Source organism: Ictalurus punctatus, chromosome 25 (assembly GCF_001660625.3).
Source record: "Ictalurus punctatus breed USDA103 chromosome 25, Coco_2.0, whole genome shotgun sequence".
Classification (NCBI taxonomy): domain Eukaryota; kingdom Metazoa; phylum Chordata; class Actinopteri; order Siluriformes; family Ictaluridae; genus Ictalurus; species Ictalurus punctatus.
The window spans coordinates 11,247,752-11,266,468 of record NC_030440.2 but is presented as its reverse complement, the minus strand read 5'-3'; the positions used below and the strand labels follow the sequence as shown (position 1 = coordinate 11,266,468).

The 18,717-nt window shown below is 40.2% G+C and overlaps 1 protein-coding gene across 4 annotated transcripts; it reads left to right on the top strand.

The window, feature by feature from the left end:
• Positions 1-1,460: 1,460 nt before the first annotated feature.
• On the top strand, positions 1,461-18,477 carry exoc1 (exocyst complex component 1). Of its 4 annotated transcripts, XM_053675773.1 has the most exons (20): positions 1,461-1,658; positions 2,878-3,009; positions 3,208-3,338; positions 4,662-4,821; positions 5,578-5,765; positions 5,842-6,069; positions 6,380-6,512; positions 6,922-7,031; positions 7,212-7,280; positions 9,283-9,432; positions 9,607-9,715; positions 11,109-11,153; positions 11,956-12,119; positions 13,534-13,635; positions 14,305-14,381; positions 14,925-15,153; positions 15,457-15,640; positions 15,840-16,039; positions 16,257-16,451; positions 17,845-18,477. In XM_053675773.1, the coding sequence occupies exons 2-20, from the start codon at positions 2,886-2,888 to the stop codon at positions 17,995-17,997; spliced, it is 2,751 nt and encodes a 916-aa protein (XP_053531748.1). In that variant the 5' UTR covers positions 1,461-1,658; positions 2,878-2,885; the 3' UTR covers positions 17,998-18,477. The 4 variants fall into 4 exon arrangements, with proteins under 4 accessions (XP_053531748.1, XP_017311531.1, XP_053531749.1 ...); XM_017456042.1 differs by lacking the exon at positions 7,212-7,280; XM_053675774.1 differs by lacking the exon at positions 11,109-11,153.
• The last annotated feature ends 240 nt before the right edge of the window (positions 18,478-18,717 follow it).

Sequence of the window (18,717 nt, the reverse complement as noted above, 5' to 3'; positions counted from 1 at the left end):
AAGCACTGGGCTTTATTTAAAGGGGTTTGTATAGCAGACGCTCCATATAATCTAAGCCTAATAATAAATAAAAATAATAACTGTGTTGTTTTTTAACAAAGAAAATGATGTGGTGAAACCTAAGAAGTTTGTTTAACATTTACAAATGGAGCCTAAAGTGTCATCACTTTTCCATCATGGGAAAGTGCTTTCTGACATAACATGTTGCAGGTTTTTTTTTTTTTTTGGTCTTATTAATGGTAAATGAGCTGCACTTGTATCCAAAGTGCTTTACACTGTGTCTCATTCACACACCAATGGTAGCAGAGCTGCCATGAAAGGTGCTAACTTGCCATTGGGAACAACTTGGGGCTCAGTGTCTTGCCCAAGGACACTCCAGAATGTGGAGTCACGCGGGCCGGGAATCGAAACTCCAACCCTACGATTAGTGGACAACCTGCTCTATCACCTGAGCCACAGCTGCCCACTTATTATTAACTTCAAGAGAGAGAGAAAAAAGAAAGACTGGTGAAGGAGAGACTGTTCACAGCTGTTGTAACATAAGTGATAACAAGAATGTTTTGCGGACGTCCCATAATATTAAATGTTAAGTGTAATATTTAAGTGTCCTTTATTGCTTTCTGAGAGTTGCCACACTAAATTTCGTTGTACTGTATACAATGGCAATAAAGTATCTTACTGTTAACATTAAATGTAACTATAAATAGTTAAAAGCAAAAATCCATGAATAAATAAAACATCGTAATTGTTGGCACGGTTGTACAGACTGGTTATTTACATTACCGTAGCCTTCCTGTCATCTCGAACCAGTTAGGCCGTTCTCCTCTGACCTCTCTCTCATCATCACCATCAACCAGCTCTATTCTGGATGTTTTTTGTGTTTCGCACCATAATGTGTAAACGCTATAGACTGTTGTGTGTTTAAAAAAAAATCCCAGGAGATTTCTAAATCACTCAAACCAGATCATATGTCTCCAACAACCGTGCAACGGTCATAGTCCCCATGTCCTCATTCTGATGTTGGAGGTGAAAGTAGCATGCTGGGCGGCTGTGGCTCAGGGTTATATTTTAGAGCAGGTTGCCCACTAATTGTAGGGTAGGCGGTTTGAATCCTCATGTCTCCACATGCCGAAGCGTCCTTGGGCAAGACACTGAACCACAAGTTGATCCTGGGATCCATGGCAGCCTTGCATGGCAGCTCTGCAGCCACTGGTGTGTGTGTGTGTGTGTGTGTGTGTGTGTGTGTGTGTGAGTGAGTGAGTGAATGAGAAAGCGCTTTGTAGAACCGCTATATAAGTGCACAGCAGACCAGTTACCAATAACTGAAGCTCATGACCTGTATCTGTTTGATTTAATGCATTGCTTTGCTGCCACGTGCCACATCAGCTGAGGTGTACCTAATGAAGTGGTGGGGTGTCTATGTATTAGCAGTACTGATCCGAGCCGGTAGGAGGCGCTGAACCAGGAAGTCAGGATTATTCCTGTGTGTGTTTTCAGTAAGGTCTAACCGGAAGACGAGCTGTTGTGTGTTTAGGTCGTGTCCCTTAAACAGATATTGGTTTCATTGGAAATAATTATGCGTAAATAAATAGAGATATAATAACTAAAGCAGGAAGCTTGCAGTTCACAATATTTCCGCTGCACAGGTCTGTTTCGAGGTAAGCTAATCCAACTTGACTTTTCTATATACGGTTTCGCTAAATGTCCAGACTGACTAGCCGGTTATAATTAATAGTAGCTGTTATTGCTATTGCTAAGTCTACAGTAATACAGTAAAGTAATGCACTAATAGTGGAACAGGGTTTAGTAGGAACGTTTAGCTGTGTAGTTCTGACAGGTTTGTGTTTGGTAATTCATACATTATAATCCCAAAAGCATGTTTATCAGACCCAGAAATTTGTTAGTTGTTTACTTCCCTACTAAATAAAAAACAAATTCATTGAGTTACTGATGTTTCCAGTCCTGTCCAAGGATAGAAAAACAAACAAACATGAAGGTCTACACTAATGAAAAGAAATATCCCTTATAAATATAAATAATATTCCATACAGACAGTGAATTTAAGTCTCTCCTTTTTATATATATTCACAGACAGTAAATTTAAGTCTCTCTTTTATATATATAAATATAAGGAAAATATTTAGGAAACTGTTTGTGGTTCTTGCTGCATCATGCCTCTGCTATATCTGTACTGTACACATACATATACAGTACTGTATGAAATGCTGTAGAGCAAAGACGCCTTCGAAAATAATGCAATGAAAAGTTTTGACATTAAACGTATACTATAAAGAGCAGTAAACGGTAGTAAATGTAGTCTTGGGTACAATGTGTGCAGTTTTAATAAGGAAATGAGCTGTGGGTTAGGTTTTACTGACCATCCTGTAGAAGTGTGTAGTGTAAATGTTATACATGTCAAAATATTGCTTTATGTCAGTCAAAAATGTCATTATCTTCTCGAATTATAGTAAACATGTTCTATAATCATGTCTATAGTTTAGTCTTTAACACTGATTGATTATTTTAGACCTGATTGATTTTGTTGTTTTTGTTTTTCAGGTATTATGTTTGTTTTAATTATTGTTATTATTATTATTATTATTATTAGTATTCTTATTGGTATTCTTACACAGGGCCTTTTAAAAATATATATATAATATAGTATAATATTTAGATGTAGTCAAAATTCATATCGTGTTTGATTTAGTTGTTTTTTTTACAGTAATAAAAAAATCTGGATATGCTTATAAATAAGTTATTCATGAAAGGGTTAACGGAATGTTAAATGGTCTTTTTTTTTTTGTCTTAACAACTTTATTCTTGGCATTGTAATATTTCTGCGTTGAATCTACAAAGTAAAAGTATATTGTTTTCCAGGAAGCAGAATGACCGCCATAAAGCATGCTCTCCAGAGAGATATTTTTACTCCCAACGATGAGCGCCTGCTCAGCATCGTCAACGTCTGCAAGGCAGGGAAGAAGAAGAAGAACTGTTTCTTGTGTGCCACTGGTAGGCAGTAAAACCTCGAACCTGTGCCTGACCTTCTGCACTGATCTGACATTAGCCTTGTTTCACATCAGCACTGCAATGTCGCTGAAGCACAGATCATGTAACAAGTCTAAACAGTGGCTGCAGTAGATCTAGATAATAACCTTAACTGATGCTCTGTTATGATTGGTTAAATTCGTTGTTCTTTTTGGTTGTTAGTCACAACGGAGCGTCCCGTGCAGGTGAGGGTGGTGAAAGTGAAGAAGTCAGACAAAGGAGATTTCTACAAGAGACAGATGGCCTGGGAGCTCCGTGACTTGTCAGAGGTGGACGCCAAAGATGCAACCAAGGTAAAGTTTAGGTGATGGGGTGTGAGGGAATGGAAAATTTCAGCCTTATACCAGTCTTATACCAGTCTCAGTTTGTATTTTATGTCTGCCTGCTCTTTACCTGCTTTAGGTATTATTATAAAAATCCTGTAAATTTGGAGAAAACGTTTGTATCATACTTGTGCTCTTGACTGTAAATTACGCACAAAGAAGACTAACTAATGTAAACCTGGACATGATCGACTTCAAATCGTAAAATATACTGTCGAGGTTAAATTCTTTTTATTACGTTTACGACGTTTAGCAGAAGCCCTGATCCAGAGCGACTTATAGAAGAGCTTTGGCGTCTTTATCAAAAACACAGCCTTATGCTAGTTCCCCAGGTCAGAGACCATCAAGTACATTTTGTGAAAACCAGTCAGTTTATATTATTGCAGTTAATTACAGGATATGAAAAACAAGCAAACACAACACATACGTTAAGACAAATAAAACTGATCATTCGATTATGACAAAAGAAATGGCGATGTATGAACAGAGGATGAGCCGGTCAGTCCGCGCAAAGCCGTAAACAAACTCCTCAGCTGAAGGAAGATTAAGTGCTCGCTTATTATATATATATATATATATATATATATGTTCATTAGCATAGAAGTGAATCACTTATGCCTTTCAGGCTTTGCCCTGATCGTACAAAAACCCAGCTGTCTGTGTACTTGAGTTTTGTGGGCGTGAATAAATGCAAATGAGCTGTGTCGGGTACCCGCTTTGGTCTATATGGCTGATCAACCAATAAGCTTTTTACGAAAATCTGGCAGAAAACTTTTGTTTGGTTTGGTCTATTGATGCTAATATAATTTGGCTGTTTGCTGTTTTTTTTTTTGCAGTATGCACAAATCAAACACTACAATATTATAAATTACATGTACTCTCCAGTATATACAGATACCTGTTTCAGGCTAAATACTGGCCAACTCGAACATGAAATGAAAATGTGCCTCATTTAAATAGGGAAAGGATTAGGATTTGAGCAAACGTGGTGTGATATCAATACATTCACTTCAGAATAACACCAAGGACACTCATATTTGCCTGATTTTTTCTTCTTCTCTCCCTCCACACCAGAGAGCAAAATAGCAGGGTATAAATTTGTTGTAACTAATGCTTAAGAGGAATTGCACTATACTATAGCGTATAATCATTAGGATTGGGATTTAAAGATTATAGCAGGAAAAAGTGACAGTGTGTGTTTTCAAGCCATATTAAATGTTTCACATATTTTTATCATTCGTAATAAATCTTGCTGTAAATCACTTTTTGTCGTTGTCTCCCCACCCTCTCTAGGAGAACCCGGAGTTTGACCTACACTTTGAGAAGGTGTATCGCTGGGTGGCCAGCAGCACGGCGGAGAAGAACTCCTTCATTTCCTGCATCTGGAAGCTGAACCAGCGCTACCTGAGGAAGAAAGTGGAATTCGTTAACGTCAGCCCCCAGCTGCTGGAAGGTAGAGCCTTGGATTGCATCACTCACTACTGCCCCTACTGGTGCTAAGGAGTAATAGCACGTGCATGTACATCAGTTCATAACTAAAGTGGTGGTGGGATTGTGGAACTTCCAGTATGCATGTATTATAGTAACAGTGTAAGCATTTGTTATGAAAAATATCAGTACATGACTAATAGGTGCAGCGTGTAGAATGAATGAAATTAAGAGTCTGTTGATGCAGCCAAAGTGAACCTAGTTTGCCTGATTAAAGACTCTCTCTCTCTCTCTCTCTCTCTCTCCCCCTCTTTCCTCTTTCACTAAGTGGCTTTATAATGCTTTATAACCTCTCTTCTGCACTCTTCTCCTTAAATCTCTCACTGGCCAGAGCTCCCTGAAGGTTGGTACAGTACCTGCTTTTCCTCCTTTGTCTCCATTCTCCATTGCCATTCATCTTTTCGTTTTCTCCCCCCCCCCCTCATTGAGTTGGAGCATACCCTTGATGGTTTTTGTCTGTTTGAATTCACCTTCATATAGCAAGAGTTGTTTGACATTAATCTGTGCACAAAGAAAACTGACAGATGTGTGTGTGTGTGTTTAAAAATTGTTTTCAACAGTCCCGTTCCCTGAAACATCTACATTTCAACCCTAATAATAATTACAATTCTACTCTACACATTATGTGCACTCCCTAACAAAGTATGTGTGTGTGCTGTACATGTAACAGTTTACTTGTAGATATCTTGTATTAGCGCTATAACAGATGCCTCTTCCTCAGAGTCCGTCCCTAGTGGCGAGAGTCAGAGCGTTGCCGGCGGTGATGAGGACGCTCTGGACGACTACCAAGAACTGAACACACGGGAGGAGCAGGACATTGAGAACATGATGGAGGTGTGCGAGTACGCCATCTCCAACGCCGAGGCCTTCGCTGATAAACTTTCCCGAGAGCTGCAAGTCCTGGATGGGGTGAGTACCTGGAGGCCTTTTTTTGGGCACGTTTCCTATTCATTCTTTCTTGTTAACCGTTTCCCCACCCATCCAGGCAAACATCCAGTCAATCATGGCGTCGGAGAAGCAAGTGAACATCCTGATGCAGCTGCTGGATGAGGCCTTGTCCGAGGTGGATGCCATCGAGGGAAAGCTCCTGAGCTATGAGGAAATGCTGCAGAGTGTCAAGGAGCAGATGGACCAGATCTCCCAGAGCAACCGGCTCATTCAGATCAGCAAAACCAACAACGGAAAGCTCCTTGACGAGATCCAGTTTCTGGTGGTGAGGAGCCGTGGGAGCTGTGCTGTTGGGGGTGATGGATGATGGTGTAAAGACACTATCTTTGTTTCAGCAGTCCAATCACAGTGCAGCAATGAAAATCAGTACATTAACTATCGGACAAATAGAGAGAAATTATAGAAACATTAGATGTAGTTCAATTTCAATTGTTTTCCCAACAGATATTTGACACAATGGACACGAGATATTTGCTAACGAGGCCATGGTTAATGTCTGAGCCATGGTGCATCTCGCAGTCAGTAGGCAGTCTCAGAAAGTTAAAGACTTTGTTCATGAATCTTTCTCTTTGCAGAACTATATGGATCTGTCAAAAGGGCATATCAGAGCTCTACAGGAAGGAGACCTGTCATCTCCTAAAGGTATCGAGGCCTGCATCAATGCCTCCGAGGCTCTGCTGCAGTGTATGAACGTAGCACTCCGACCAGGTGTGTGTCTGAAACATCCACAGAACAACACAACAAAGACAAATACGCATATTAAACAGAGAGAAAAAAATCAGATATTGTAGGACTTCTGGGTGAAATTTTGAGAAAGTTCAAGATTGCATCATGTAAAAGTGTTTCGAGGAGGAGATGTGTATGTCTGAAAGCAATGGCCAGAGTGATCATGGATGAGCATGCATGACATGTAACATGCTATGGTTTCAAATGTTGTGTGTGTGTTTCTTCTGGAACTCAGTTAAAGATCTTGTATGGTAGCTCTACTTGTATTGTTCTCTGCTTGATATATTGCTTTGCTTGTATTTTTCTCATTTGTAAGTCGCTTTGGATAAAAGCATCTGCTAAGTGAATAAATGGAATAAATGTAATGTGTGTGTGTGTATGTGTGTGTCAGGTCATGATAGGCTGCAGGCCGTGCAGCAGCAACAGCGTCTGTTTGCTGATCTCCGAGACAATTTTGCCCGTCGCCTCACCAACCACCTCAACAATGTGTTTGTGCACCAGGTAACGGTCAATGCGCACACATTTCTTAACTCTTTTGCTTAATTAAGCCCTTTTCATGTTCCTTTTTTCCGCCTAGTCTGTGACTGTTTTCCTATTCTGATTCATGTTCTTCGTTCTGTGATCAGTCTGTTGCTGTTCTGAACTGTTCTGTCTCTCTGTGCTACCCCGCTTCACTCTTAGTTCAACCACTTCAGTCACTTCAAAATGACCATTCCTCAGTTCTATAGGTCGTCCTGTCTGTCACTCCCTGTGAGTACACGCTCCCCCCGTTTGACCCGCCCACTCTAACCGAACGTGTGATCTTCACTACCTCCACTAACATCCATCGAATGTCCTTGCTTCCACAGAAGCATGTGTGTGGTGTCTTATACATCTCAGGATGTCTACCAGCCCATGAACTCACCAGTACCACCACCAGCAGGCTCTGTCTGAATTTAACGTTCTTAAAAAAAAGCACTGCATTGTTTTGTTCAGTGAGAACTGCTTTTTATATCTCCTGGGTAAATGTCGTGAAATACTTTTGAGGAGTATTAAAAAAAAAAAAGACACTGCATGCTATAAATGTGGGCCATATTCAGAGTTATACAAGGAGAAAGATGGAGCAGTGGTGGCTCAGTGGTTAAAGGCTCAGTGGTTAAATGCTCTGGGTAACTGATCAGAAGGTTCAAGCCCCAGCACTGCCAGGCTACCACTGTTGGGCCCTTGAGCAAGGCCCTTAACCCTCAGATACTCAGTTGTATAAATGAGATAAATGTAAGTTGCTCTGGATAAGGGTGTCTGCCAAAATGCCCTAAATGTAAAGATAAACATATACAGAGTAGTGCAATGTGGGTTCATTTTATGAGCATTCAGATTATCGAAATGACCATTTCATGCAAGAAGTGACCTTAGGGTAGGACTTTTTTTAAAATGTAAAAATAAATAAATAAGCAGTTGCCTTTAAACCTGAAACAAATTCGAACTGATATTGCAGGGAAAAAAATAGTGAAAGAAAATGTGGGAGAACTGAAAGTTGATCAGATTTTTTGCGATCAGTTGCAAGATGGTGTAGCAAAAACAAAAAATTACGTATTGACTAATAGGATTACATGAAATTGATCATGTAAAAAGTTTTAAATTGATTAATGTAAAAAGAAAAAAGCAGGTATTAGTATGCTAATGTGTTGTGAATATGTTGAGGTCAATTGTCTGAAGTCCCCCAACTTTAGTTGCCTGACAGGCTTTAATATGTACAGCAGATACTACTACATTAAGAAGCAGACGAAGCATCAAAATCAGAAATGGAAACAAAATTAGTCATTTATACACTGTCCTCTAACACAACACAACCCCTTTAGTTTTTACATGCTTTATTGTGCTATAGATTTAATTTAAAATGGATTCAATTTCCATTTTTCCCCATCAGACTACACATTAAACCATAATGACAAACGAGAATATATATATATATATATATAAAATATTTTTTTGCTAAATTTATTCAAAATCAAAAACTGAAATCTCTCAATTAGATATGTATTCAGCCCCTTATCAAACCTTTTTAATCAATCTTCAATTAAACATATAATAACAGTAAAACATGCAAAATGGAAGGGTTCTGAATACTTTCAAAGCCCCTCTGTACATCATGCAGTGCTGCGTGAGTGTCCTATAAACTCTCGTGTTAATAAATACAGCCTTTCTTTGTGGCTTTTCTTTCTTTGGGAGCTTACGGCTGCACGAAAGTAAAAAAAAACGCGTGCCCTCACGGCTTGTTTGTCGGGTCACGTCGGATCTCGGTCACGATACGCACACATCTTGCGCCACTGTGCGATTCATTTCAAGGTCCGAATATTAACAGGTGCATTTTGTTCTTCTCACACTCGCACTTCACTCGACTCTGAATACGGCCCGGTAGCTGCTGGATGTGAAGTCGAGCCAGAGGTTAGAAGTGTCTGCGTGGGGAAGGAAAGTCAGAAAGCACGCTGTTCGATTTGAGAAAGCAAAGCATGTGTGCCAGTGTTTCAGGAGAGTAGCTCTGATTCCCTTACAAGGATGAAAGACTGACTGCAAGGGAATGTTAGTTCAGACTAACTGCCTGTGTTTTTTAGATCATCATAAGATCATCCCTGTAGGTTTGCTTGTTGCCATTAACAAATAGTTTCTTACAGTGATGTCTTCAGACACTTGTAGTGCGTATGCTGTTCATGCACTTGTGTTTTTGTTGTTGTTGTTTTTTTTTACCATTGTGTGTGTATCTGCATGTGTGTAGGGTCATGATCAGAGCTCGACGCTGTCTCAGCACACAGCAGAGCTGACCCTGCCCAAGCACAGCCCGCTACACCGAGACCTGCTCAGATACGCGAAACTGATGGAGTGGCTCAAGAACACACAGAGAGAGAAGTACGAGGGCCTGTCCAGGGTGAGCATTTCTTAATCACCTGCATCATCATCATCATCATCATCATCCTAATAATCTGGGTTTGAGATTAAATCCATGTGATTACTTTATCACCATGCACATTTTTTTTTAAAGAACATTTTCTAGTAACAATAAACTAAGCATCTTCTGTCTCTTCCCCCTCATATTTAATAGACCTATGTGGACTACATGACTAGATTGTATGAGAGAGAAATCAAAGACTTCTTTGAGGTGGCAAAAATCAAAATGGCAGGAACCACCAAAGAAGGGAAAGGAAAGTTTGGTAAGATTCATTCTATTTTAAGTGTTCTCTTCGTTATGCAAATTCTGCGTCATCCAGTTTGTGCTCGTCGTCTGTCCTGTGTTTGCGCCACATTGTCTTTGGCTTGCATCCATGCATTTGTCTGACTCTGATGTAATACAGAAGATACAGTTGTCATTGCTTGCACTGATGTTGCTCTTAACGAAAAAAACACACTTTAGTTTGTTGAGGTCAAAAGCATTAGTGTCGTTCTGGACAGACAGATCTGAATTGCTAACAACTCATTATGAGTCTTGGAGTAAACATTTTGTGAGGTTAAACTGTCTGGCGTGCCTTAAAATACCTGCAATCACAATGATTAATATCTCTCAAGCATACCAGATTATTTAGATTAATTTGCTATGTTTATAATACAGTGATGTATTTATCTCCGTCTCAGTCGAAGGTTTGGTGATGCAAGTTAAGGTTAATTATAATTGTGAATATTATTTAAATTTAGGGCTGCAACTAACTAAGTATTTTGATGATCAAATAACGTATGGATTTTTCTGAGAAGATTTAAGTAAATATATTTCTTTGCAGCATTTTGCATCAACTTATATGTCGTACCTCCATTTCAAGCGCTGAATTGTTCATTTCTTGCCAAACAAATTGGGAGGAAAAGGCCAAATAAATATCACGTCTGTCCTCCGAACTTCATTTTGCTTGAAGTGTGTGTTGGGGGTCGGGGGGGTGAAACATCCTTGGTGCCTGGAATCCACTCCAAAGCATTGACTCATAGTTTTCAAAGCCTGGAATCAGCGAATTGACTTTTTTTGGGGAAAAAAATCATTTGCATGCTCTTTCGCAGTGATGTTTGTTGGTAAATGAGACCTTTTAGCTGTGCTCATGTTTGACGCACATGAATCGAAGAGGGCTTTGGCTGAATGCGCGTCGTGATGATGTCACATGACACGTCTTGGCTCAAAATCTGTGGTAATTTTTAAATATTGCAAGCTCCTGCGAATATAGCGTTTCCTCGGATTTTGTGTTAAAATTGCAAAGATCCTAGAGGGACTGATTGATTTTGTTTATTAGTTGTTGCAGCCCTAATTGAATTGCTGTGCTAATATCTATATAGTAAAAGACAATCAGGACTCTAATAAAGCTTTAGTTTATAATAAATTTCTAGTACGACGCTCACCATCAAATGGAGATAACTCAACTTTGTGTGTCTGTCGTGTGGAAAACAAAACGCTGGAGAATTTTGTTTTCAAGCAGCCATGGGCTTGCAAAATCAACTCAAACTCGGCAGCGCACGTCATTGTATATATCTATTGACCTCATGTCTAACCCCTAACCCCTGAGTCCCACTGCATGTCATGAGCCTAACGTGTCTCTGTCTCTGATGCCTGCCTTTCTAACTGGCCTGCAGCCACGCTTCCTCGGAAAGAGAGCGCTCTCAAACAGGAGACGGAAAGTAAGTACCACGCAGCACGCATCTTTCAACGCTTCATTTTCTCTAAGTGCCAAAATACACCGCATATATATATATATATATATATATATATATATATATATATATATATATATATATATATATATATATATATGCTTTGTTTTCAGTGAGTTACTGACTAGAGGGAACATGTTTAAAGATACAACACATCTCTTTCTCAGCTTTGTGTTTCTGCACACATAGATTTACGTGCATTATTTTCAACAACTCATGCTTGTCACACGTGTATGTGCGTATGTGTCTTTGGCTAGACATTTGTTTGCTGAGCTTTACAAAATGTCTGAAGGTCAGACTAACCTCTAATGATTTGTTTGTTACGAGCTGTTCGCAGTGTCATTTCACGTAAGACTGAGGTCTGATTTGTACGTTTCAGTGAACTGTGAGCACACGGAGGCATCAACATCATTCCTGTCCAATCAGTATACTATTAACAGGGAATTTTTGGGGATGAAAGTCACATGTAGTCAAAAGAAATAGACTTGGGTATGGAAAACATATTTCAGACTAAATAATGCTTTAATTGTAACCTACATGCTATATTGTGAATATGGTTATTGTCTTCTGAATAGTGGTATATAGCCAGAGTCGTAAATAAGATAATGGCGTAAATATGTACGATTAGAAAGTATAGGCCATTGTTTGTTATTAGGTGTAGTACTCTGTAGTGCTGTATCAGTGTGTGTGTGTGTGTGTGTGTGTGTGTCTCTCTCTCTCTCTCTCTTCTCCTTCTCTGAATGCCTTATCTTCTCTGGGACTCTCTCAGGTCTTCATGGGAGTTCAGGGAAGCTCACTGGCTCCACCTCCAGTCTCAACAAGTTGGCTGTGAGTAGTTCCAACAGTCGTCGCTCACAGTCCTCATCATTGCTGGACATGGGCAACATGTCTGCCTCTGACCTGGACGTGGCTGACAGGACCAAGTTTGACAAGGCAAGGACAGAAATTCTGTTATAGTCTGTGTTAGTTAGCTTCAGTTACATTTATATAGCGCTTTTCTAGACACTCAAAGCTCTTTACACAGTATGTACTAGTGTATAGCATCCACCTGGATGATGTGACGGCAGCCATAGTGCGCCAGAACACCTACCAGCTATTAGTGGAGAGGAGAGAGTGATGTAGCCAATTCAGAGACCGGGATTATTAGGGGCCATGATAGAGAAGGGCCAGTGGGGGAATTACACCAGGACACCGGAATTATACTCTTTTACAATGAGTGTCCTAGGATTTTTAATGATCACAGAGAGTCAGGACTGCGGTTTAACGTCTCATCCCAAAGACAGTGCTGTTTCTACAGTATAGTGTCCCCGTCACTATACTGGGGCATTAGGACCCACACAGACCACAGGGTGAGTGCCCCCTGCTGGCCTCCCTAATACCACTTCCAGCAGTGACCTTAGTTTTCCTCTGGAGGTCTCCCATCCAGGTTCTGGCTCCCTCAACCCTGCTCAGCTTCAGTGGAAAACCAGACAAGAACTGCAGGTTAATAAGGTTAGGCTACCACAGTGCTGTTGAAGCTTAAATCTGATTGGTCAGAAGGTGTCGAGTTAGTTTTCTATAATAGTAAAACACAGGTTTATATCAATGCACTCGCTTTAATACGTTATAATTTCTATAGTAACAGTTCACAGTGATTTGTGTAGTGGACACGCCACATAATTTATCCCTAAACAAAGAAAAAATGTATAATCAGTAATAAGGAGATGTGTGTTTAATAATTATGGAAGGAAGCTCTGGTGTTGAATGTTTTCCACCAAAGGACAGTCTTCAGGACTGAGGGTGTTGTGCTTCCAGGTTTCTCAGAAAACATGAAAAGCTACGTATTTTCTCTTATTATAAGAGAGGTTCCGTTATAGCTGCTATAATGTAAGTGATAACAGGACCTAACTTGTCTCACTGATGTTCAACATCATAAAATGTAATTATAAATGGTTAAAGAGTGACATGATGCTTGATGATAAATTCAAAATTGTCAGGTAATCGTCTGCAAACAGCTGTGGTATAAATGCTTCAGGAAGTGCTGTTATTAGAAAAGAATCAAATTCGTAGTGCTTAAAGTAACTCCCCTTTTGCGTCAGGCCACATCCCACCAACCCGTCATTGATTATTTCCCTACAAGATCATGGTCAGTTGTGTTTTATTTGTACTTAATTAATTCCATAGTTGATATGCTCAGGAATGATTAACATGACCTCTTAGAGTAATACCTTTCAGAATAAGTGCCGTGGTTTTGGAGCGATCATGATCCTTGACACATTTGCTTTGGACTTTGGAGTAGTTTATTGTATTCAACTGAACATGTTGGTGTTTAAGGTGGAAATTGAATTGTCCGTGTTTGTGTATGTAGATCTTCGAGCAGGTCCTCAGTGAGTTGGAGCCTCTGTGTCTGGCTGAACAAGATTTCATCAGCAAGTTCTTTAAACTGCAGCATCAGCCAGCAGCAGCTCAGGTGTGTGTGCATGCATGCGGGTGTATGTATATATTAGAGGTTGACAGATTAATTGGTTTTGCTGATTAATCAGCTGAGATAAACGACTGCTGGAACTATCAGTTATCAGCAAAAATCCACACTGATAGTTTTTCCTGGTTGTGTCTGCAACTGAGAAGCTGAGAAGGGTCCGCCGTCATTACACAGTACAAGAGTGGCCTCTAGAGGCGAAATAAAAACCATCACTGACTAATTTTGTTGTGTTATTTGAAATGTTTTTTATTTTATTGAATTTGTATGGCTCTATTTTTATTTGTTATTTTGAGTGTTACTTTTTGGTTCAGTTTGGATCTATATCTTTCATTCACTTTAATATGTATTAATAGTTAATATATATTAATATTTTTTTAATTTTAAAAAGTATAATACATTTTCATGGTACAGTCAAAACTGTTTATTTTTGTAATAAAGTTCAGCAATATTTTATTCTGAGTGTTATGTTTTCATTCAGTATCAATTTTAAAAACTATCGGGTGATTAATCGGTTATCGGCAGATACCACCCGACTTAGTCATCGGTAAAATCCACTAATGTGTTAAAATCGGTCGACCTCTAATGTGTGTGTGTGTGTGTGTGTGTCTTTTTGGTGAGTTTAAGGCGCATACCAATATTATTATGGATGTTCATTAGGGAGAAACCCCGGATGACCTTGATGGAACGCTTCAGTCCAGACCAACCAGCGAGCACAGACACTCCATATCATCAGAGTAAGTGAGCACTTGTATCTCCCCACTCGTACAGTACTTCATCATGGAAGAGATTGTCAATCCGTGTTTAGCCAACATGTTCCGTATCCAGTTTTAGTCTTTGTGACATCCAGCCCAATATTCATTTGACTTTTTTATTTTTCTGATGGTGGCTTAGCGGTGAGCATGTTTGCGTCACACCTTCAGGGTTGGGAGTTCAAATTCCTCTTCTGCCTGGTGTGTGCAGAGTTTGCAGGTTCCCCCCCGTGCTTCAGGGGTTTTCTCCCCATTCCAAAGACTGAGGCTCAGTTGTAGGCTGATTGACATCTCTAAATTGTCCTTAGTGAGTGATCGTGCCCTGCGATGGGCTGGTACCCCATCCAGGGTGTCCCCCACCTTGTGCCCCGAGTTCCCTGGGATCAGCTCTAAGCTCCCCGTGACCCTGTGTAGGATAAGCGGTACTGAAAATGGAGGGATGGAGGGATTTTCTGGCTTTTACTTTCTTTTCACCTTCATCTACAATTATTCAAAACCCCTCTTTCCTTCTTTGGCACTCTCTCTCAGCAAGGACATGGTGCGGCAGATGATGAATAAGATCTTCCACAGCATCGAGACGGAACTTAACAGTCTTATCGCGCTGGGCGATAAAATCGACAGCTTCAACTCGCTCTACATGCTGGTGAAGATGAGCCATCATGTGTGGACTGCTGAGAACGTGGACCCCGCATCTTTCCTCAGCACCACACTGGGCAACGTGCTGGTCACCGTCAAGAGGAACTTCGACAAGTGTATTGTGAGTCGAGGGTCACAGGCAGCTTAGATAGCTAACAATGCTGTAGTGACACAGTTTAGTGTTCTTTAATCTGAAAGAATTGTAGAATAAAGTAATCAGTCTCTGTTAATGCCAGAAAAAAGTTATTTAGATTTTCTCTCAGAACTGTTGGTCATTATCTTCTCACACCTTATGGAGCTTTTTACAGTCAGCTCCAGAATTATTTGCACCCTTGGTAAAGATAATAATAATAAAATAATAATGACATAAAGCCGAAGTTAATGCGCTGTGGGTTTTCACATTTGCGTATATTTTTGCCTTCAGTCTGGTCAGATCAGGCAGATGGAGGAGGTAAAGATCTCTAAGAAGAGTAAAGTGGGGATCCTGCCGTTTGTCACAGGCTTTGAGGAATTTGCCGAACTGGCTGAGACCATTTTCCGTAACGCAGAGCGACGAGGTGACCTGGATAAAGCGTACGTCAAACTCATCAGAGCTGTCTTCATGAACGGTGAGACTCTTAGCCCAGTCAGATTGTTCATTGTTGTTTAATGGATATATTGATTGGCTGTTTATAATTGGAGAAATGTAATTAATTTTTTCACAAAATAAAAAATAGTCTATACGTTTGCTCTGATCTGTAATACTCTCGGGCGAATATGAATAAATATCAGCTGCCCATTATTGTGTCTGTATCTGATCGGGAGCAGTGGAGAAAGTGGCCAACGAGAGTCAGAAAACCCCCCGCGATGTTGTGATGATGGAGAACTTCCACCACATATTCTCCACTCTTTCACGCCTCAAGATCTCGTGTCTGGAGACGGAGAGAAAGGAGGCCAAGCAGAAGTACACAGACCATCTTCAGTATTATGTTATTAACTCGCTGGGCCAGCCACTGGTGAAACTCAACGTAAGGAAAATACATTTGCAGGAATTCTTCTTTCTAAAATCACTAAAAATGATCACAGCAGATTAGAGCTGTGAGTTAGTGTGATCTCAGTTGTACTGAAATCTCATTTCTATTTTGTCTGTGAAGGTTCGTGTAAGAGACGTAGTAAAAAAAAAACAAACAATTAGAAGTACTATAAATGTATTGACTTTGTGAGTGTGTGTGTGTGTGTGTGTAGCTCTTCTTTGAGGGGGTGGAGGCGCGTGTGGCTCAGGGTGTGAGGGAAGAGGAGGTGAGCTACCAGCTGGCTTTCAACAAACAGGAGCTGAGGAAGGTGATTAAAGAATACCCAGGAAAAGAGGTGAAGAAAGGCCTGGACAATCTCTACAAGAAAGTGGACAAGCACCTGTGTGAGGAAGAAAGTCTTCTACAAGTGAGTGATCCGAATCCATTTCATTTTGGCCCATGGAAGCATTTTACTTTTCTTTTATTGTCCATTAGAGGAATCGGGGCCCAAGCACCAAGGGTTCGAAGAATCCTATTGTATATGTTAGGATTATTATTATTATTATTATTATTATTATTATTATTATTATTATCATTATTCTTTAGTCATTTTTGAGGTGCTTGTCATGCTAAAAAAATTCACAAATCTTGGCACACACATCAGAAGTGCTGGCTATCAGGGTCTGGTAAAACCTTGGACCTGGGCATGACCCCGGGGTTCGTTGTTGGAATTCGGTTTCACCTACGTACACCAAATTCGGGAGTCAAGACACAAATTTTACAATCGCATCCATTATCTCCGCCAAACAGGAAGTCAGATTTTTGGATTTTGTGCATTTTGACAGGTAGCACTCACTTCAACAGATTCCAAGCAAATTTGTCAAGATAGCCAAGATGCTACATTACGAAGGAACTTGTAATATCATAAAAGGTGTTGCCATGGCGAGGCGATCGATTAATGTCATGTCACACAAACAGGATGTGTGGCATAATTCCACTGTACATAATGCAAAGTGACTAACATAATGCAAAATTCACATGTATGTTAGATGATGGAGTTACATAAATATGTCAGCGATTTATTGCCATGGCGCTGTCACTTGACTTATATACCAAACTTTTTTGTACTCCTCCTAGAGCGCTCATTGGTTTCATTCCAAGTTTTGTCAGCATGATGTCAGCATATCCATAACGCTATATTGAGAACGTATTTTTTAATGTCTTAAAATGTGTTTTGAGATATCAATTAATTTGTTGTGCCACACAAACAGGGAATGTTGAATAATTCCACTGTACATCGTGTTCACATGTCTGTTCAGTGATGGTGCACATGTCTTGGCTTGCATGGTGGGTTAGCATGTTTGCCTCACACCTCTGGGGGTTGGGGGTTCGAATCCCGCCTGTGCCCTGAGTGTGCGGAGCTTGCAGATTCTCCTTGTGCTCCAGGGTTTGCCTCCAGGTATTCCCGTTTCCTTCCTCAGTCCAAAGACATGGTTTGAAGGCTGATTGGCATTTCCAAATTGTCCGTATTGTGTGTGTGATTGTGCCCTGCGATGGGTTGGAACCCTGTGTGTCCCCCGCTCTGAGTTAACTGGAACATCACTTGGGTGTGAAGTCATAGCACATGCCACATATGCTGCCCCAAATTAAAATGCCTTCCTACGTCCCTGCCCTTGGTGCTTCGGCCCATAAATTGCTGCTTGCAGCCTAAATTTAGTATAATGATGCAGCTTTTTTCTAGGATGAAAATAAAATAAATGGTGTTGGGACCGAAAACAAACCATTGATGATGTGTTTCAATATAAATTTCTTTTGACTAGGTGGTGTGGCACTCCATGCAGGACGAGTTCATCCGGCAGTATAAGCACTTTGAGGGTCTGATAAACCGCTGCTATCCCGGCTCAGGCATCACCATGGACTTCACCATACAGGACATGCTGGAGTACTTCTCCAGTATCGCCCAGTCCCACTAGAACTGGAATAAAAAGTGAGAGAGAGAGAGGTGTGCATATGCTCACTCGCTCGTTTATGTGTGTGCGTGTGTGCGTGTGCGTATGTGTGTGTGCGTGCGTGTGTGTGCGTATGTGTGTGTGCGTGCGTGTGTGTAAAACTGTTGAGGGATCCACTACAATGTTAGCGTTATGAAAGGATTTACAGTGCAGTCTAATCTGTGTACATATGCTAAAGCACTAAAATCATTTTTGTCTGTGAAATGTATTCATCAGGTTTTTTTTTGTTGTGTTTTGTTCAAATCTCTGATTAAACCCCGGGATAAAGTAACACTGGACCCTCTTGTAAATGTCTGATATATATAAAATCAGACAGTTACTCTAAATCATTGAATTTCCTTATTTTTTTGTGTTTTGAACACTCACCCACATTAAATCTATGTTAATCTCCTTAACCGATGCCAAATGTTAAGTAATAATAATAATAAAAAATCTCAACATGTATTTCTGTATTTGTGGAATTATTTAAATACTGTTTTTACTTTTCTGTTCAGTTTGGGAGAATAAATGGACCGTTATGAGAATTAAACGTGCATTAGATTAGATTTTTGTTTGTTTGTTTGTTTTAAACTCCTTGAGCCTACTCCCCCAATTCATTACCGCCCATTTTCACAAATCTCCGAACCCAGGATCTCTGGTGGCCTGTAATGTGTCTAATGGTTTTGTTCCCCCGCAGCACTGGTC